Source organism: Semicossyphus pulcher, unplaced genomic scaffold, assembly GCF_022749685.1.
Source record: "Semicossyphus pulcher isolate SPU_LCO1_2020_fin unplaced genomic scaffold, fSemPul1.0.p SCAF_8, whole genome shotgun sequence".
In the NCBI taxonomy this organism is placed as follows: Eukaryota; Metazoa; Chordata; class Actinopteri; order Labriformes; family Labridae; genus Semicossyphus; species Semicossyphus pulcher.
Genome location: NW_027211759.1, coordinates 1,263,653 through 1,277,500, shown reverse-complemented (window position 1 = coordinate 1,277,500; position 13,848 = coordinate 1,263,653). Strand labels below are relative to the sequence as shown.

The 13,848-nt window shown below is 40.2% G+C and overlaps 1 protein-coding gene across 4 annotated transcripts in view; it reads left to right on the top strand.

Annotated features, from left to right (window-relative positions):
* dgkzb (diacylglycerol kinase, zeta b) overlaps positions 1-13,556 on the top strand; it is a 46,616-nt gene extending 33,060 nt beyond the window's left edge. For 3 of the 4 annotated variants that reach the window (XM_069685883.1, XM_069685882.1, XM_069685880.1), the window contains exons 26-33: positions 125-214; positions 763-831; positions 931-965; positions 1,837-1,880; positions 1,962-2,082; positions 4,377-4,413; positions 4,503-4,602; positions 12,445-13,556. In XM_069685883.1, coding sequence (XP_069541984.1) covers positions 125-214; positions 763-831; positions 931-965; positions 1,837-1,880; positions 1,962-2,082; positions 4,377-4,413; positions 4,503-4,602; positions 12,445-12,561 — 613 coding nt within the window. In that variant the 3' untranslated portion in view covers positions 12,562-13,556. The remainder of the gene's footprint in view (positions 1-124; positions 215-762; positions 832-930; positions 966-1,836; positions 1,881-1,961; positions 2,083-4,376; positions 4,414-4,502; positions 4,603-12,444) is intronic. The other variant, XM_069685881.1, reaches the window with a different exon arrangement.
* The last annotated feature ends 292 nt before the right edge of the window (positions 13,557-13,848 follow it).

Here is a 13,848-nt window from a genome sequence, read left to right as displayed (position 1 = left end):
TGGTCTCCACCGGTCTTATTTCACCGACTCACTGATGTCACAGAGTTTACTGAGAAGGAGTCATAAAACAGCTGTGTGTGTGTGTGTGTGTGTGTGTGTGTGTGTGTGTGTGTGTGTGTTTCAGGGTGAGAGACTTTCAGAGGAAGAGGATCTCCAGTGACAGTTCGGTGGCTGATGCTTTGTCTGAAAGCTCCTCAAAGACTGCCCTCTGCAGGTAACACACACACACACACACACACACACACACACACAGGACAAGCAGGTTTATTTGTGAGGTGCTTGTCAGGAGTCTGACCTGCAGTAGATGACGGTCAGCACGGCTCCTGTGAAGCCAACAGGAGCGACGGCAGAGATGCTGAGCTGTTTATCCGTGTGTGTGTCCAACATGTCGGCCTGACGTGTGGACGAGTGTGCAGAGGCATACAGCTGCAGTAAAGTACGAGTCAATGAGCCGTTACTCATTAAAGCATCCAAACAGACATCATGTTACCTGCTGTATATACTGCACACATATATATATATGTACATATTCATGTGTGTATCAGTACATTCGTATGTGTGTGTACATATCAGACAGCTGGGAGGTTTGTCTGATAGATGTTGATGACAAACAGCTCTGGTTGTCTGAGTACTTCTAAGTACTCCGTCTATAGTACCTGATACTGCAGTACTGCTGGTACCATGGTCTGAAGTGTCACCTGTCACCTGTCACCTGTCACCTGTCCATGTCTGAACTTCTGCTCACCTGCTGTCTGTCTGAAGGAGAGGAGCAAAGATCCTAAATGTTCATCGCTCCAACACAACGCTTGCTGATTTCAGACCCATCATTAGGTACGCCTGTGTGTGTGTGTGTGTGTGTGTGTGTGTGTGTGTTTTAAATGTTCTTCCTGGTGATGTCTAACATGTTATTTCTCTCCTCCTCTCTGACAGTCCTTCCAGTGCTACCTCACACGACCCTGAAAAAGGTAAATGTTTGTCAGGTTGCTGCTGAGCTGCAGCTCTGACGCTCTGATGTCACCTGAATGAGAAATATCTGAAACTTTCATATGAATGAATATTTAGAAACTTGTGGGAGTCGGGGCCGATCCTGAGAATGAGCTGAGGTTAGAAGAGTAAAGTGTTGGAACAAGTCTACGAAAAGTCTTCAGAGGTTCGAAAAATCAAACATACAGTTTAATTCTTCACAATTCCCTGAAATTCACTAAACAAACAAACAAACAAACAAACAACGTGTTAAAGTCAGTCGATCCGTGCGTTGGACACTGGGCGCTCCTGAGAGGTTTCAATGTGTCAGATCATGATGGGGAAGGAAACACGCGACACGCCGACACTCCATTATTAAATATCACAAAATACAATTTATTGATATTTAATAATATTCATGAAATGTATAAATATTCCTCTGATCTTTGCTTTATGTCTAAGTAACGATGTTAATGTTTGTTCCACATGTTAAAATGTATCGGAGAGGTTTATCCTCCGAAATGTTCAAAAACTAAAACAAAGACAATTTAAAATTATTATTATTTACAAAATAAAAGTAAACAAGAAATTAATTAGAAGTAAACGTTTAAACGTTTAAACGTTTAAACGTGTAAAAAAAGTAAAAAAACATTGAAAAAAAACAATTAAAAGAAAGTTAAAAAAAATCCACCCTGGAACTTCAAGAAATTAAAAAAGTAAAAATTGAAGTGAAATTATTCACAAAACCTTTAAAAATAAAAAATGAAATTCTCAGTAAAAAAACAAAATCCCAGCATGCAGCAGGTGAAACTCCGGTTTATTAAAGGTCCGTGTGGCGTTCAGCTGCTCACTGTGATCTGTTCTGTGTTTCAGACGCAGAGTTAATCAGCTGCATCAAGACTGAAGACCTGCACAGAGTGAGTGTAACCGGAGTGTAACAACAGCTGGACTCCTTCTTTAATGCTATTAAACTGACCTCTCCTGTTGTTGTTGGTCAGCTGATGGAGCTCCACCAGCAGGGGGCGGAGCTTCTGTTGCAGGACGCCGCCGGCTGCACGCTGCTACATCACGCTGTGGAGGCCGGCAGCAAAGAGATCCTCAAGTACATCGTCGACAACGGTGAGAGACTCCCGGACCAATCACAGCCCTCTGAAAGGTTCATGAGTTTGAGTCAATCTTGTGGAAAGGTAATAAAGGTAGAGAAGGAACGATGACACTCTGACACAGACATGTATACGTCATCATTAAAGCATGAAGGCAGAAAACCATCATGTGAGCAGACACAGCACCATCATGTGAGCAGACACAGCACCATCATGTGAGCAGACACAGCCCGATGAAATCCATGTTAAAAGTTTTAAATAAAAGTGGACCACAAACTGTGTTTATCAGACAATGTTACTATTTCATTTAGCCGACGCACATCTGAGAGTTAATACAACGTATGTAGTAGATCCATGCATCCAGATAAACCCTACTGCTGTATAAGAATGGAAATAATATCATTTACTTTCCAAACAGATGTGATTACAAAGCGCTTCAGAGGCAGCACAGTAACACATACAGGAGATCAATCTTCAGGGTTACAATGAAAACTCAGGAACAGACTCCGCCTCCAAGTCCATGTTTTATGTTTTCATATTTTTGCATGTAAATATCAGGGAAGTCTAACGTTTAAAGAGACATGACACAATGTAACATAAACAGGTTTAAAGGAGTGAAATAAAACAGACTACATTGGAATATTTCTGCACGGAGAGAAATGTTAATAAAACAATTATTAAACAGACGTTATAAAACTGTTGTTTAATCGCGGTTTTATTAGAAACAACTCTCTTGTTACTGAAAGGTTCAGTGTGTGTGCAGCTCTCAGCCGTCTCAGTCTGCGATGCTGTCAGGCACTGTGTTTTCTTATGTGACCACTAGAGGGCGCCATCAGTAGAACCCAGCACCTCTAAGTCCTGATGCATCAGCCTGCGAAGGCTGCGAGGTGCAGGTTCATCTGGACACAGAGTTCATGTTTTATACTCGTTTCGTTCTTTATTTATTTTTATTATATTTTCAGACCAGTTACAGTGATTCACCTGCTCAGACCTTTTATGGTTTAACAGCAGCCAATGAAAAACATTTCTGTTGATCAGAGTCAAAAAGCTCCGTGAAAACTACAAGCTTTTATTCAGTGAGACGTTTTTAAGCTTTTCTGAGCAGCATGACTTTATGACTGTATCTGAACCAGAGTTTATGTTAAATTAGCTTAAAGATCAATCTGAACTGTAAATGCTTTAGAACATTACTAACTGAAACGGTGAAATCCATCCTCGAGCTCTTTACTGGAGTACGCAGACAGACTGTTCCACGGTGGCCCTGTGTTAACTAGAGAAACATGCACAGTACTTAGTTGTTATTTAAAACTGGTTTGACTGTCTGGTATCAGACGTGTCTGTGTGAAGCAGCTCTGATTCCCTGCACACATGTATGTGGAAAATGTCCAACCCGCTGCAGGTGAAACTACAGGCTCCGTGATGAGCAGCTGTTAGACCTGCTGATAGGCAGGAGTGATCGTTTGAGCTGTCTGCTCTGACAGACAGCTGCAGACGTGGGAACCATGTGTAGTCAGGTGTGAGCGGGTGGGATTTCTTGTTTGTTCAGTTTTTTTTGCAAGATTCTTTTGCCCTTTAAGCTGAAAATACCAGCTCAGTGAGTACAGCATGTACATTGTGTGTTTCACAAGAGAAGCAGCACATCCACTCGACGAGAAGGTCTGCCGGTCCTTAAAACAACCGGATCAGCTGAGTCACTTTTAGCATCAAATCTGAGAACAACTTTCTCAGTAAAAAACGTCTCAAAACTTGTTTGAAGCATTTTCACGTATAAGAAGCAACGCGGGAAAATATTAAAGAACCACTATGAACAGGTATCTGTGTGTGTGCTGCATGACGTTTCATTAGGAGACAATCGTGATGTTTGAAACCTGAGCTATTTTATTGATTTATTTATTTGGGCTCTAAATGTCTCACAGGTAATAAAGTGTCTGAGTGTCTCAGTAGACGTGTTCATCCTGCAGCAGTGAAACAGGCTGTGATGGCTGCAACATAATCCTTGATGGGTCAAAGGTCGTCCACTAAAAGTTCTTGTTGTTTCCACTGACAGGCTCAGATTGTTATTCTAAGTGTGTGACAACATGACAGAAAGGATCCCTGCAGAGATAGACCTTTTTGTTTCAATCAGCTGCTTATTGAAGAACATTACAGCCTGTTTCTGCTGCAGGCTCAACACATCCACTGTTACTATGTATCAATAACATGTGACAGGCTCTTTCATGTTTTTATTCTGACATATTATGTCATACATAATGAAGGTCCGTCTCCCTCACAGCTTATTAATAAATGATGTGTCCTTGTTGTCTTCCTCAGTGCCCGCGTCTCATCTGGATATAACGGAGAGAGAGACGTGAGTCCAGGTTCTGTGTTAAACTGAGTTTAAAGATGAACCTGCTGTGATGGTTTTAAATGTGAGAAATGTTGATGTGTGTGTTTCAGAGGAGAGACGGCGCTTCATAAAGCCGCCTCCTCCGGTCAGAGGAGCATCTGTCACTACCTGGTGGAGGCCGGGGCGTCGCTCATGAAGACAGACCTGCAGGTAATAAACACCTGTAACACACTTTGCATGTCATCCTTGTGAGCATCATACTCGAGCTGCCAGGTGAAGCTCAACCAACCTCTCAAACTGTCACCAGCTGTCTGCTTTCATCACAAAGTCACATTCTTCCTCCTGATGATGTTTCTGCTGCAGGCAGTCAAACATTCCTGCTTCAGAGCAGATGTCCCGTTTCCATGGAGACCACACTTATAGCAGACATGTCTCACTGAACATGTAATTGTTGGTCAGGTTTTTGGTTTTTCCATGGAAAAGGTGGAAGGTTTCCATGTTTGATCTCAGTGAACAGTTGTGGCGCTCAGCGGGGGCAGCTTCCTGCTGGAGGGGTCCGCTCTGTGAGGCGTTCTCAGGCGCAGTGACGGCCACCAGCCTCCCCCCCCCCAGCAGTATGTGACCCACTTCTATAAAGTGATTAATGTTGTGTGTCATTGAGAAACCAAGCGCTGCAGGATCCCCGGCCTCGCTCCGATGCACACAAAGGCCGTGGCTCACCGTCGTCATGGTGAAGCCAGTGGTAACAGGAAGCAGCCCATAATCTGAGTTTTCTCTCCTCCTCTGCAGCCAATGAAAAGACTTCATGTGTTAGTTAGTGTGTCCAGAGCTGGTGTGGAGCCGACATTCAGTTAGTGTGAGAAACAGAGGATAGTAAAAGCTCCTATCTCTCTCTCTCTCTCTCTCTCTCTCTCTCTCTCTCTCTCTCTCTCTCTCCCTATCTCTCTCTCTCTCTCTCTCTCTCTCTCTCTCTCTCTCTATCTCTCTCCCTATCTCTCTCTCTCTCTCTCTCTCTCTCTCTATCTCTCTCTCTCTCTAAAGATAAATATGTGAAACACAACATTTCTTCTGCTTCAATTCGAGTCATTTAACCAGAAACAAATAAAAATATCTTGGCTGCAATCTTTTGTATTTTTGTTGACTTTTTTCTTCTTATTCTGCTACATTTTCTTTCCTCATAATAGAGCATTTCTTTTGTTCACTTCACCCTACTTTCTGTACAGCGTTTTTTAAGTTCCTAAACAGCTCTTCTTTCAGCGCTGTTGTTTCCTTACTACGTGTTGTCTCTCTACTACGTGTTGTTTCCTTACTACGTGTTGCTGTGTTGTCTCTTTACTACGTGTTGCTGTGTTGTCTCTTTACTACGTGTTACTATGTGTTGTCTCTTTACTACGTGTTGCTGTGTTGTTTCTTTACTACGTGTTGTTTCTCTACTACGTGTTGTCTCTTTACTACGTGTTGCTGTGTTGTTTCTTTACTACGTGTTGCTGTGTTGTTTCTTTACTACGTGTTGTCTCTCTACTACGTGTTGTTTCTTTACTATGTGTTGCTGTGTTGTTTCTTTACTACGTGTTGCTGTGTTGTCTCTTTACTACGTGTTGTTTCTTTACTATGTGTTGCTGTGTTGTTTCTTTACTACGTGTTGCTGTGTTGTCTCTTTACTACGTGTTGCTGTGTTGTTTCTTTACTACGTGTTGTTTCTTTACTACGTGTTGCTGTGTTGTCTCTTTACTACGTGTTGCTGTGTTGTTTCTTTACTACGTGTTGCTGTGTTGTTTCTTTACTACGTGTTGTTTCTCTACTACGTGTTGTTTCTTTACTATGTGTTGCTGTGTTGTTTCTTTACTACGTGTTGTTTCTCTACTACGTGTTGTCTCTTTACTACGTGTTGCTGTGTTGTTTCTTTACTACGTGTTGCTGTGTTGTTTCTTTACTACGTGTTGTCTCTCTACTACGTGTTGTTTCTTTACTATGTGTTGCTGTGTTGTTTCTTTACTACGTGTTGCTGTGTTGTTTCTTTACTACGTGTTGTTTCTCTACTACGTGTTGTCTCTTTACTACGTGTTGCTGTGTTGTTTCTTTACTACGTGTTGCTGTGTTGTTTCTTTACTACGTGTTGTCTCTCTACTACGTGTTGTTTCTTTACTATGTGTTGCTGTGTTGTTTCTTTACTACGTGTTGCTGTGTTGTCTCTTTACTACGTGTTGCTGTGTTGTTTCTTTACTACGTGTTGTCTCTCTACTACGTGTTGTTTCTTTACTACGTGTTGCTGTGTTGTTTCTTTACTACGTGTTGCTGTGTTGTCTCTTTACTACGTGTTGCTGTGTTGTTTCTTTACTACGTGTTGTCTCTCTACTACGTGTTGTTTCTTTACTACGTGTTGCTGTGTTGTCTCTTTACTACGTGTTGCTGTGTTGTTTCTTTACTACGTGTTGTTTCTTTACTACGTGTTGCTGTGTTGTTTCTTTACTACGTGTTGCTGTGTTGTTTCTTTACTACGTGTTGTTTCTCTACTACGTGTTGTTTCTTTACTATGTGTTGCTGTGTTGTTTCTTTACTACGTGTTGTTTCTCTACTACGTGTTGTCTCTTTACTACGTGTTGCTGTGTTGTTTCTTTACTACGTGTTGCTGTGTTGTTTCTTTACTACGTGTTGTCTCTCTACTACGTGTTGTTTCTTTACTATGTGTTGCTGTGTTGTTTCTTTACTACGTGTTGCTGTGTTGTCTCTTTACTACGTGTTGTTTCTTTACTATGTGTTGCTGTGTTGTTTCTTTACTACGTGTTGCTGTGTTGTCTCTTTACTACGTGTTGTTTCTTTACTATGTGTTGCTGTGTTGTTTCTTTACTACGTGTTGCTGTGTTGTTTCTTTACTACGTGTTGTTTCTTTACTACGTGTTGCTGTGTTGTCTCTTTACTACGTGTTGTCTCTTTACTACGTGTTGTTTCTTTACTATGTGTTGCTGTGTTGTTTCTTTACTACGTGTTGCTGTGTTGTTTCTTTACTACGTGTTGTTTCTTTACTACGTGTTGCTGTGTTGTCTCTTTACTACGTGTTGTTTCTTTACTATGTGTTGCTGTGTTGTTTCTTTACTACGTGTTGCTGTGTTGTTTCTTTACTACGTGTTGTTTCTTTACTACGTGTTGCTGTGTTGTTTCTTTACTACGTGTTGTCTCTTTACTACGTGTTGCTGTGTTGTCTCTTTACTACGTGTTGTTTCTTTACTATGTGTTGCTGTGTTGTTTCTTTACTACGTGTTGCTGTGTTGTTTCTTTACTACGTGTTGCTGTGTTGTCTCTTTACTACGTGTTGTTTCTTTACTACGTGTTGCTGTGTTGTCTCTTTACTACGTGTTGTTTCTTTACTACGTGTTGCTGTGTTGTTTCTTTACTACGTGTTATTTCTTTACTACGTGTTGCTGTGTTGTTTCTTTACTATGTGTTGTTTCTTTACTACGTGTTGCTGTGTTGTTTCTTTACTATGTGTTGTTTCTTTACTACGTGTTGCTGTGTAGTCTCTTTACTGCGTGTTGCTGTGTAGTCTCTTTACTGCGTGTTGCTGTGTTGTCTCTTTACTATGTGTTGTTTCTTTACTACGTGTTGCTGTGTAGTCTCTTTACTGCGTGTTGCTGTGTTGTCTCTTTACTATGTGTTGTTTCTTTACTACGTGTTGCTGTGTAGTCTCTTTACTACGTGTTGCTGTGTTGTCTCTTTACTATGTGTTGTTTCTTTACTACGTGTTGCTGTGTTGTCTCTTTACTACGTGTTGTTTCTTTACTACGTGTTGTCTCTTTACTACGTGTTGCTGTGTTGTTTCTTTACTACGTGTTGTTTCCTTACTACGTGTTGCTGTGTTGTTTCTTTACTACGTGTTGTCTCTTTACTACGTGTTGCTGTGTTGTTTCTTTACTACGTGTTGTTTCTTTACTACGTGTTGCTGTGTTGTCTCTTTACTACGTGTTGCTGTGTTGTTTCTTTACTACGTGTTGCTGTGTTGTTTCTTTACTACGTGTTGTTTCTCTACTACGTGTTGTTTCTTTACTATGTGTTGCTGTGTTGTTTCTTTACTACGTGTTGTTTCTCTACTACGTGTTGTCTCTTTACTACGTGTTGCTGTGTTGTTTCTTTACTACGTGTTGCTGTGTTGTTTCTTTACTACGTGTTGTCTCTCTACTACGTGTTGTTTCTTTACTATGTGTTGCTGTGTTGTTTCTTTACTACGTGTTGCTGTGTTGTTTCTTTACTACGTGTTGTTTCTCTACTACGTGTTGTCTCTTTACTACGTGTTGCTGTGTTGTTTCTTTACTACGTGTTGCTGTGTTGTTTCTTTACTACGTGTTGTCTCTCTACTACGTGTTGTTTCTTTACTATGTGTTGCTGTGTTGTTTCTTTACTACGTGTTGCTGTGTTGTCTCTTTACTACGTGTTGTTTCTTTACTATGTGTTGCTGTGTTGTTTCTTTACTACGTGTTGCTGTGTTGTTTCTTTACTACGTGTTGCTGTGTTGTTTCTTTACTACGTGTTGTCTCTCTACTACGTGTTGTTTCTTTACTATGTGTTGCTGTGTTGTTTCTTTACTACGTGTTGCTGTGTTGTCTCTTTACTACGTGTTGTTTCTTTACTATGTGTTGCTGTGTTGTTTCTTTACTACGTGTTGCTGTGTTGTCTCTTTACTACGTGTTGTTTCTTTACTATGTGTTGCTGTGTTGTTTCTTTACTACGTGTTGCTGTGTTGTTTCTTTACTACGTGTTGTTTCTTTACTACGTGTTGCTGTGTTGTCTCTTTACTACGTGTTGCTGTGTTGTCTCTTTACTACGTGTTGTTTCTTTACTATGTGTTGCTGTGTTGTTTCTTTACTACGTGTTGCTGTGTTGTTTCTTTACTACGTGTTGCTGTGTTGTCTCTTTACTACGTGTTGTTTCTTTACTACGTGTTGCTGTGTTGTCTCTTTACTACGTGTTGTTTCTTTACTACGTGTTGCTGTGTTGTTTCTTTACTACGTGTTGTTTCTTTACTACGTGTTGCTGTGTTGTTTCTTTACTACGTGTTGTTTCTTTACTACGTGTTGCTGTGTTGTTTCTTTACTATGTGTTGTTTCTTTACTACGTGTTGCTGTGTTGTTTCTTTACTATGTGTTGTTTCTTTACTACGTGTTGCTGTGTAGTCTCTTTACTGCGTGTTGCTGTGTAGTCTCTTTACTGCGTGTTGCTGTGTTGTCTCTTTACTATGTGTTGTTTCTTTACTACGTGTTGCTGTGTAGTCTCTTTACTGCGTGTTGCTGTGTTGTCTCTTTACTATGTGTTGTTTCTTTACTACGTGTTGCTGTGTAGTCTCTTTACTACGTGTTGCTGTGTTGTCTCTTTACTATGTGTTGTTTCTTTACTACGTGTTGCTGTGTTGTCTCTTTACTACGTGTTGTTTCTTTACTACGTGTTGTCTCTTTACTACGTGTTGCTGTGTTGTTTCTTTACTACGTGTTGTTTCCTTACTACGTGTTGCTGTGTTGTTTCTTTACTACGTGTTGTCTCTTTACTACGTGTTGCTGTGTTGTCTCTTTACTACGTGTTGCTGTGTTGTCTCTTTACTACGTGTTGTTTCTTTACTACGTGTTGCTGTGTTGTTTCTTTACTATGTGTTGTTTCTTTACTACGTGTTGCTGTGTTGTTTCTTTACTACGTGTTGCTGTGTTGTTTCTTTACTACGTGTTGTTTCTTTACTACGTGTTGCTGTGTTGTTTCTTTACTATGTGTTGTTTCTTTACTACGTGTTGCTGTGTTGTTTCTTTACTATGTGTTGTTTCTTTACTACGTGTTGCTGTGTAGTCTCTTTACTGCGTGTTGCTGTGTAGTCTCTTTACTGCGTGTTGCTGTGTTGTCTCTTTACTATGTGTTGTTTCTTTACTACGTGTTGCTGTGTAGTCTCTTTACTGCGTGTTGCTGTGTTGTCTCTTTACTATGTGTTGTTTCTTTACTACGTGTTGCTGTGTAGTCTCTTTACTACGTGTTGCTGTGTTGTCTCTTTACTATGTGTTGTTTCTTTACTACGTGTTGCTGTGTTGTCTCTTTACTACGTGTTGTTTCTTTACTACGTGTTGTCTCTTTACTACGTGTTGCTGTGTTGTTTCTTTACTACGTGTTGTTTCCTTACTACGTGTTGCTGTGTTGTTTCTTTACTACGTGTTGTCTCTTTACTACGTGTTGCTGTGTTGTCTCTTTACTACGTGTTGCTGTGTTGTCTCTTTACTACGTGTTGTTTCTTTACTACGTGTTGCTGTGTTGTTTCTTTACTATGTGTTGTTTCTTTACTACGTGTTGCTGTGTTGTTTCTTTACTACGTGTTGCTGTGTTGTTTCTTTACTACGTGTTGTTTCTTTACTACGTGTTGCTGTGTTGTTTCTTTACTACGTGTTGTTTCTTTACTACGTGTTGCTATGTTGTCTCTTTACTACGTGTTGCTGTGTTGTCTCTTTACTACGTGTTGTTTCTTTACTACGTGTTGCTGTGTTGTCTCTTTACTACGTGTTGCTGTGTTGTCTCTTTACTACGTGTTGTCTCTTTACTACGTGTTGCTGTGTTGTTTCTTTACTACGTGTTGTTTCTTTACTACGTGTTGTCTCTTTACTACGTGTTGCTGTGTTGTCTCTTTACTACGTGTTGTTTCTTTACTACGTGTTGTCTCTTTACTACGTGTTGCTGTGTTGTCTCTTTACTACGTGTTGTTTCTTTACTACGTGTTGCTGTGTTGTTTCTTTACTACGTGTTGTTTCTTTACTACGTGTTGCTGTGTTGTTTCTTTACTACGTGTTGTTTCTTTACTACGTGCTGCTGTGTTGTGTCTTTAGTACGTGTTGTTTCTTTACTACGTGTTGCTGTGTTGTGTCTTTAGTACGTGTTGTTTCTTTACTACGTGTTGCTGTGTTGTTTCTTTACTACGTGTTGTTTCTTTACTACGTGCTGCTGTGTTGTGTCTTTAGTACGTGTTGTTTCTTTACTACGTGTTGTTTCTTTACTACGTGCTGCTGTGTTGTGTCTTTAGTACGTGTTGTTTCTTTACTACGTGTTGCTGTGTTGTTTCTTTACTATGTGTTGTTTCTTTACTACGTGTTGCTGTGTTGTCTCTTTACTACGTGTTGTTTCTTTACTACGTGTTGCTGTGTTGTTTCTTTACTATGTGTTGTTTCTTTACTACGTGTTGCTGTGTTGTTTCTTTACTATGTGTTGTTTCTTTACTACGTGTTGCTGTGTTGTCTCTTTACTATGTGTTGTTTCTTTACTACGTGTTGCTGTGTTGTCTCTTTACTATGTGTTGTTTCTTTACTACGTGTTGCTGTGTTGTCTCTTTACTACGTGTTGTTTCTTTACTACGTGTTGCTGTGTTGTCTCTTTACTATGTGTTGTTTCTTTACTACGTGTTGCTGTGTTGTTTCTTTACTACGTGTTGCTGTGTTGTTTCTTTACTATGTGTTGTTTCTTTACTACGTGTTGCTGTGTTGTTTCTTTACTACGTGTTGCTGTGTTGTTTCTTTACTATGTGTTGTTTCTTTACTACGTGTTGCTGTGTTGTCTCTTTACTACGTGTTGCTGTGTTGTTTCTTTACTTTACTGCATTTCTTATCTGCATTTGACAACAGAACAAAATTAAACTCAACCCATTTTTACTTTGTACCATCAGTTTACAGCCAGAGTGTTTTTGTATTTGTAACACCAACAGAGTGAGACCTCTTCTTGCTCACTAATCTCACATCAGTTTTATACGGAAGCCCTAAGCGGACATAAGCGGCTTCTGTAGTTTTATACGGCACACTCTCCAGTGAAACCTTCGTATATCAGATCAACTATTTAGTCACTTTAATGGTTTTGAACTTTCAGTATTTGAATCTCAGTGAAAACGTTTTGGTATCTAAAGCTGTTATTTCTGTGTGTTTACTGCGTCAACATTGAGTTAATTTGAAGTATCAGATCAAACTCTGTATCAGCAGATAATCAGGGTTAAAAGACTGAGCTCTGATTAAACTATCTCTGTGTGTCTAAACGTATATGCGTCTCTTTCAGGGTGAAACTCCCAAACAGCGCGCTGAGAAGGCCGACGACCAGGAACTGGCTGAATATCTGGAGAGCCGCCAACATTACCAGATGATCCAGAGAGAGGACCAGGAGACGGCGGTCTGAAGTCGATCCTGTATGTCCAGAACTTCAATCTGTCTTTAGGTCTGTTATTTCATTAACATCTCTCTCCCCCAAAGGAGGCAGGTAGACACATCAACATGGATTATTTTCAGTTCTTTCCTCAAACTGTTTTCATCGACCAGAGATGATGCTTTGCTGTGGATGAAGTCGAGCTTCAGAGGCCTGAAGCGCCTCTGTCTTCTGCTGGAGTCCAAACTAAAGAACATAAAATCCTCTGGACACTAAACTGAATTCAAACTTGTCTCTTCAGTCCACAGTGGCTCTCAGATCTCCTTCAAACTGCGTTTTGAATGTGGCTTTATCTACTCAACGTTAGTGCTCCGACCTCTGTGCTAATGACAAAGATGTCTGTACACAAAGTGCTGTTGCAGTGAAACGACAGCAGCTTTGAGCGAACAGTGACTGTATTCATCCGTCTGCAGCTGAACATGATGGAACTAGAAGCTTTTGCCATATCAGATAGAATGGCTGCGAAAACGTGTCTTCTTTCAAGCTTATAGTGACCTTTTGGATGTATTTGTTTACTCAACAGAAATAAGTGTTTGTTCAGACTTTCAATATTTAACTTAGACACACATGAATTTATCTATTTATGATTTATTTGTAGAGATTAAAACACATTTTGCTTGTGATCAAACACAGAGAAGCAAGTCCTCTGCTTCCTTCTGAACTCTAGATATTTCAGTCATATGAGATTCTTTTTGTAATGTTTGTGTCTGTTACATAACTTTAAAGCGAACGGCTGCCAGCAGAGTGCTTTCATTGTGATGTGTATCTACTGTGTAAATAGCTGAGACGTGTTGGAAGTTTGAAACGGCAACAGAAGCTGAAGCCAGAGACTGCGAGTGGTCAAGTCTGTATTAATAATAATTACATAACATTGAGAATGACATTATACTGTCTGATATTGGAGTAATAACTGTTTCTGTTTGATTTTATCATTTCTGAGTGACCTGCAATAAAGCATGTCAGTTACAGCTTCCTGTGAGGACAATGAAATTATTCCCAACATTCAGAATCAGCATCTCTTTTAGTCATCAGTTAAAAGTTATCTCAGACTCTTTACAGACAGAGCAGGTCTCGACCGTACTCTTTGTTGTTCAGAGAGAGACCAACATGAATCACATGAGCAGCTCTGAGCAACATTCAGCACAGAGACAGAAAAACTTCCTTTAACAGGCAGAAACCTTGAGCGGAACCAGACTCATGTTGGACATCTGCAGAGACTGGACGGGCCATAATTAATCATTTGTCATTTTTCTTCCAAAC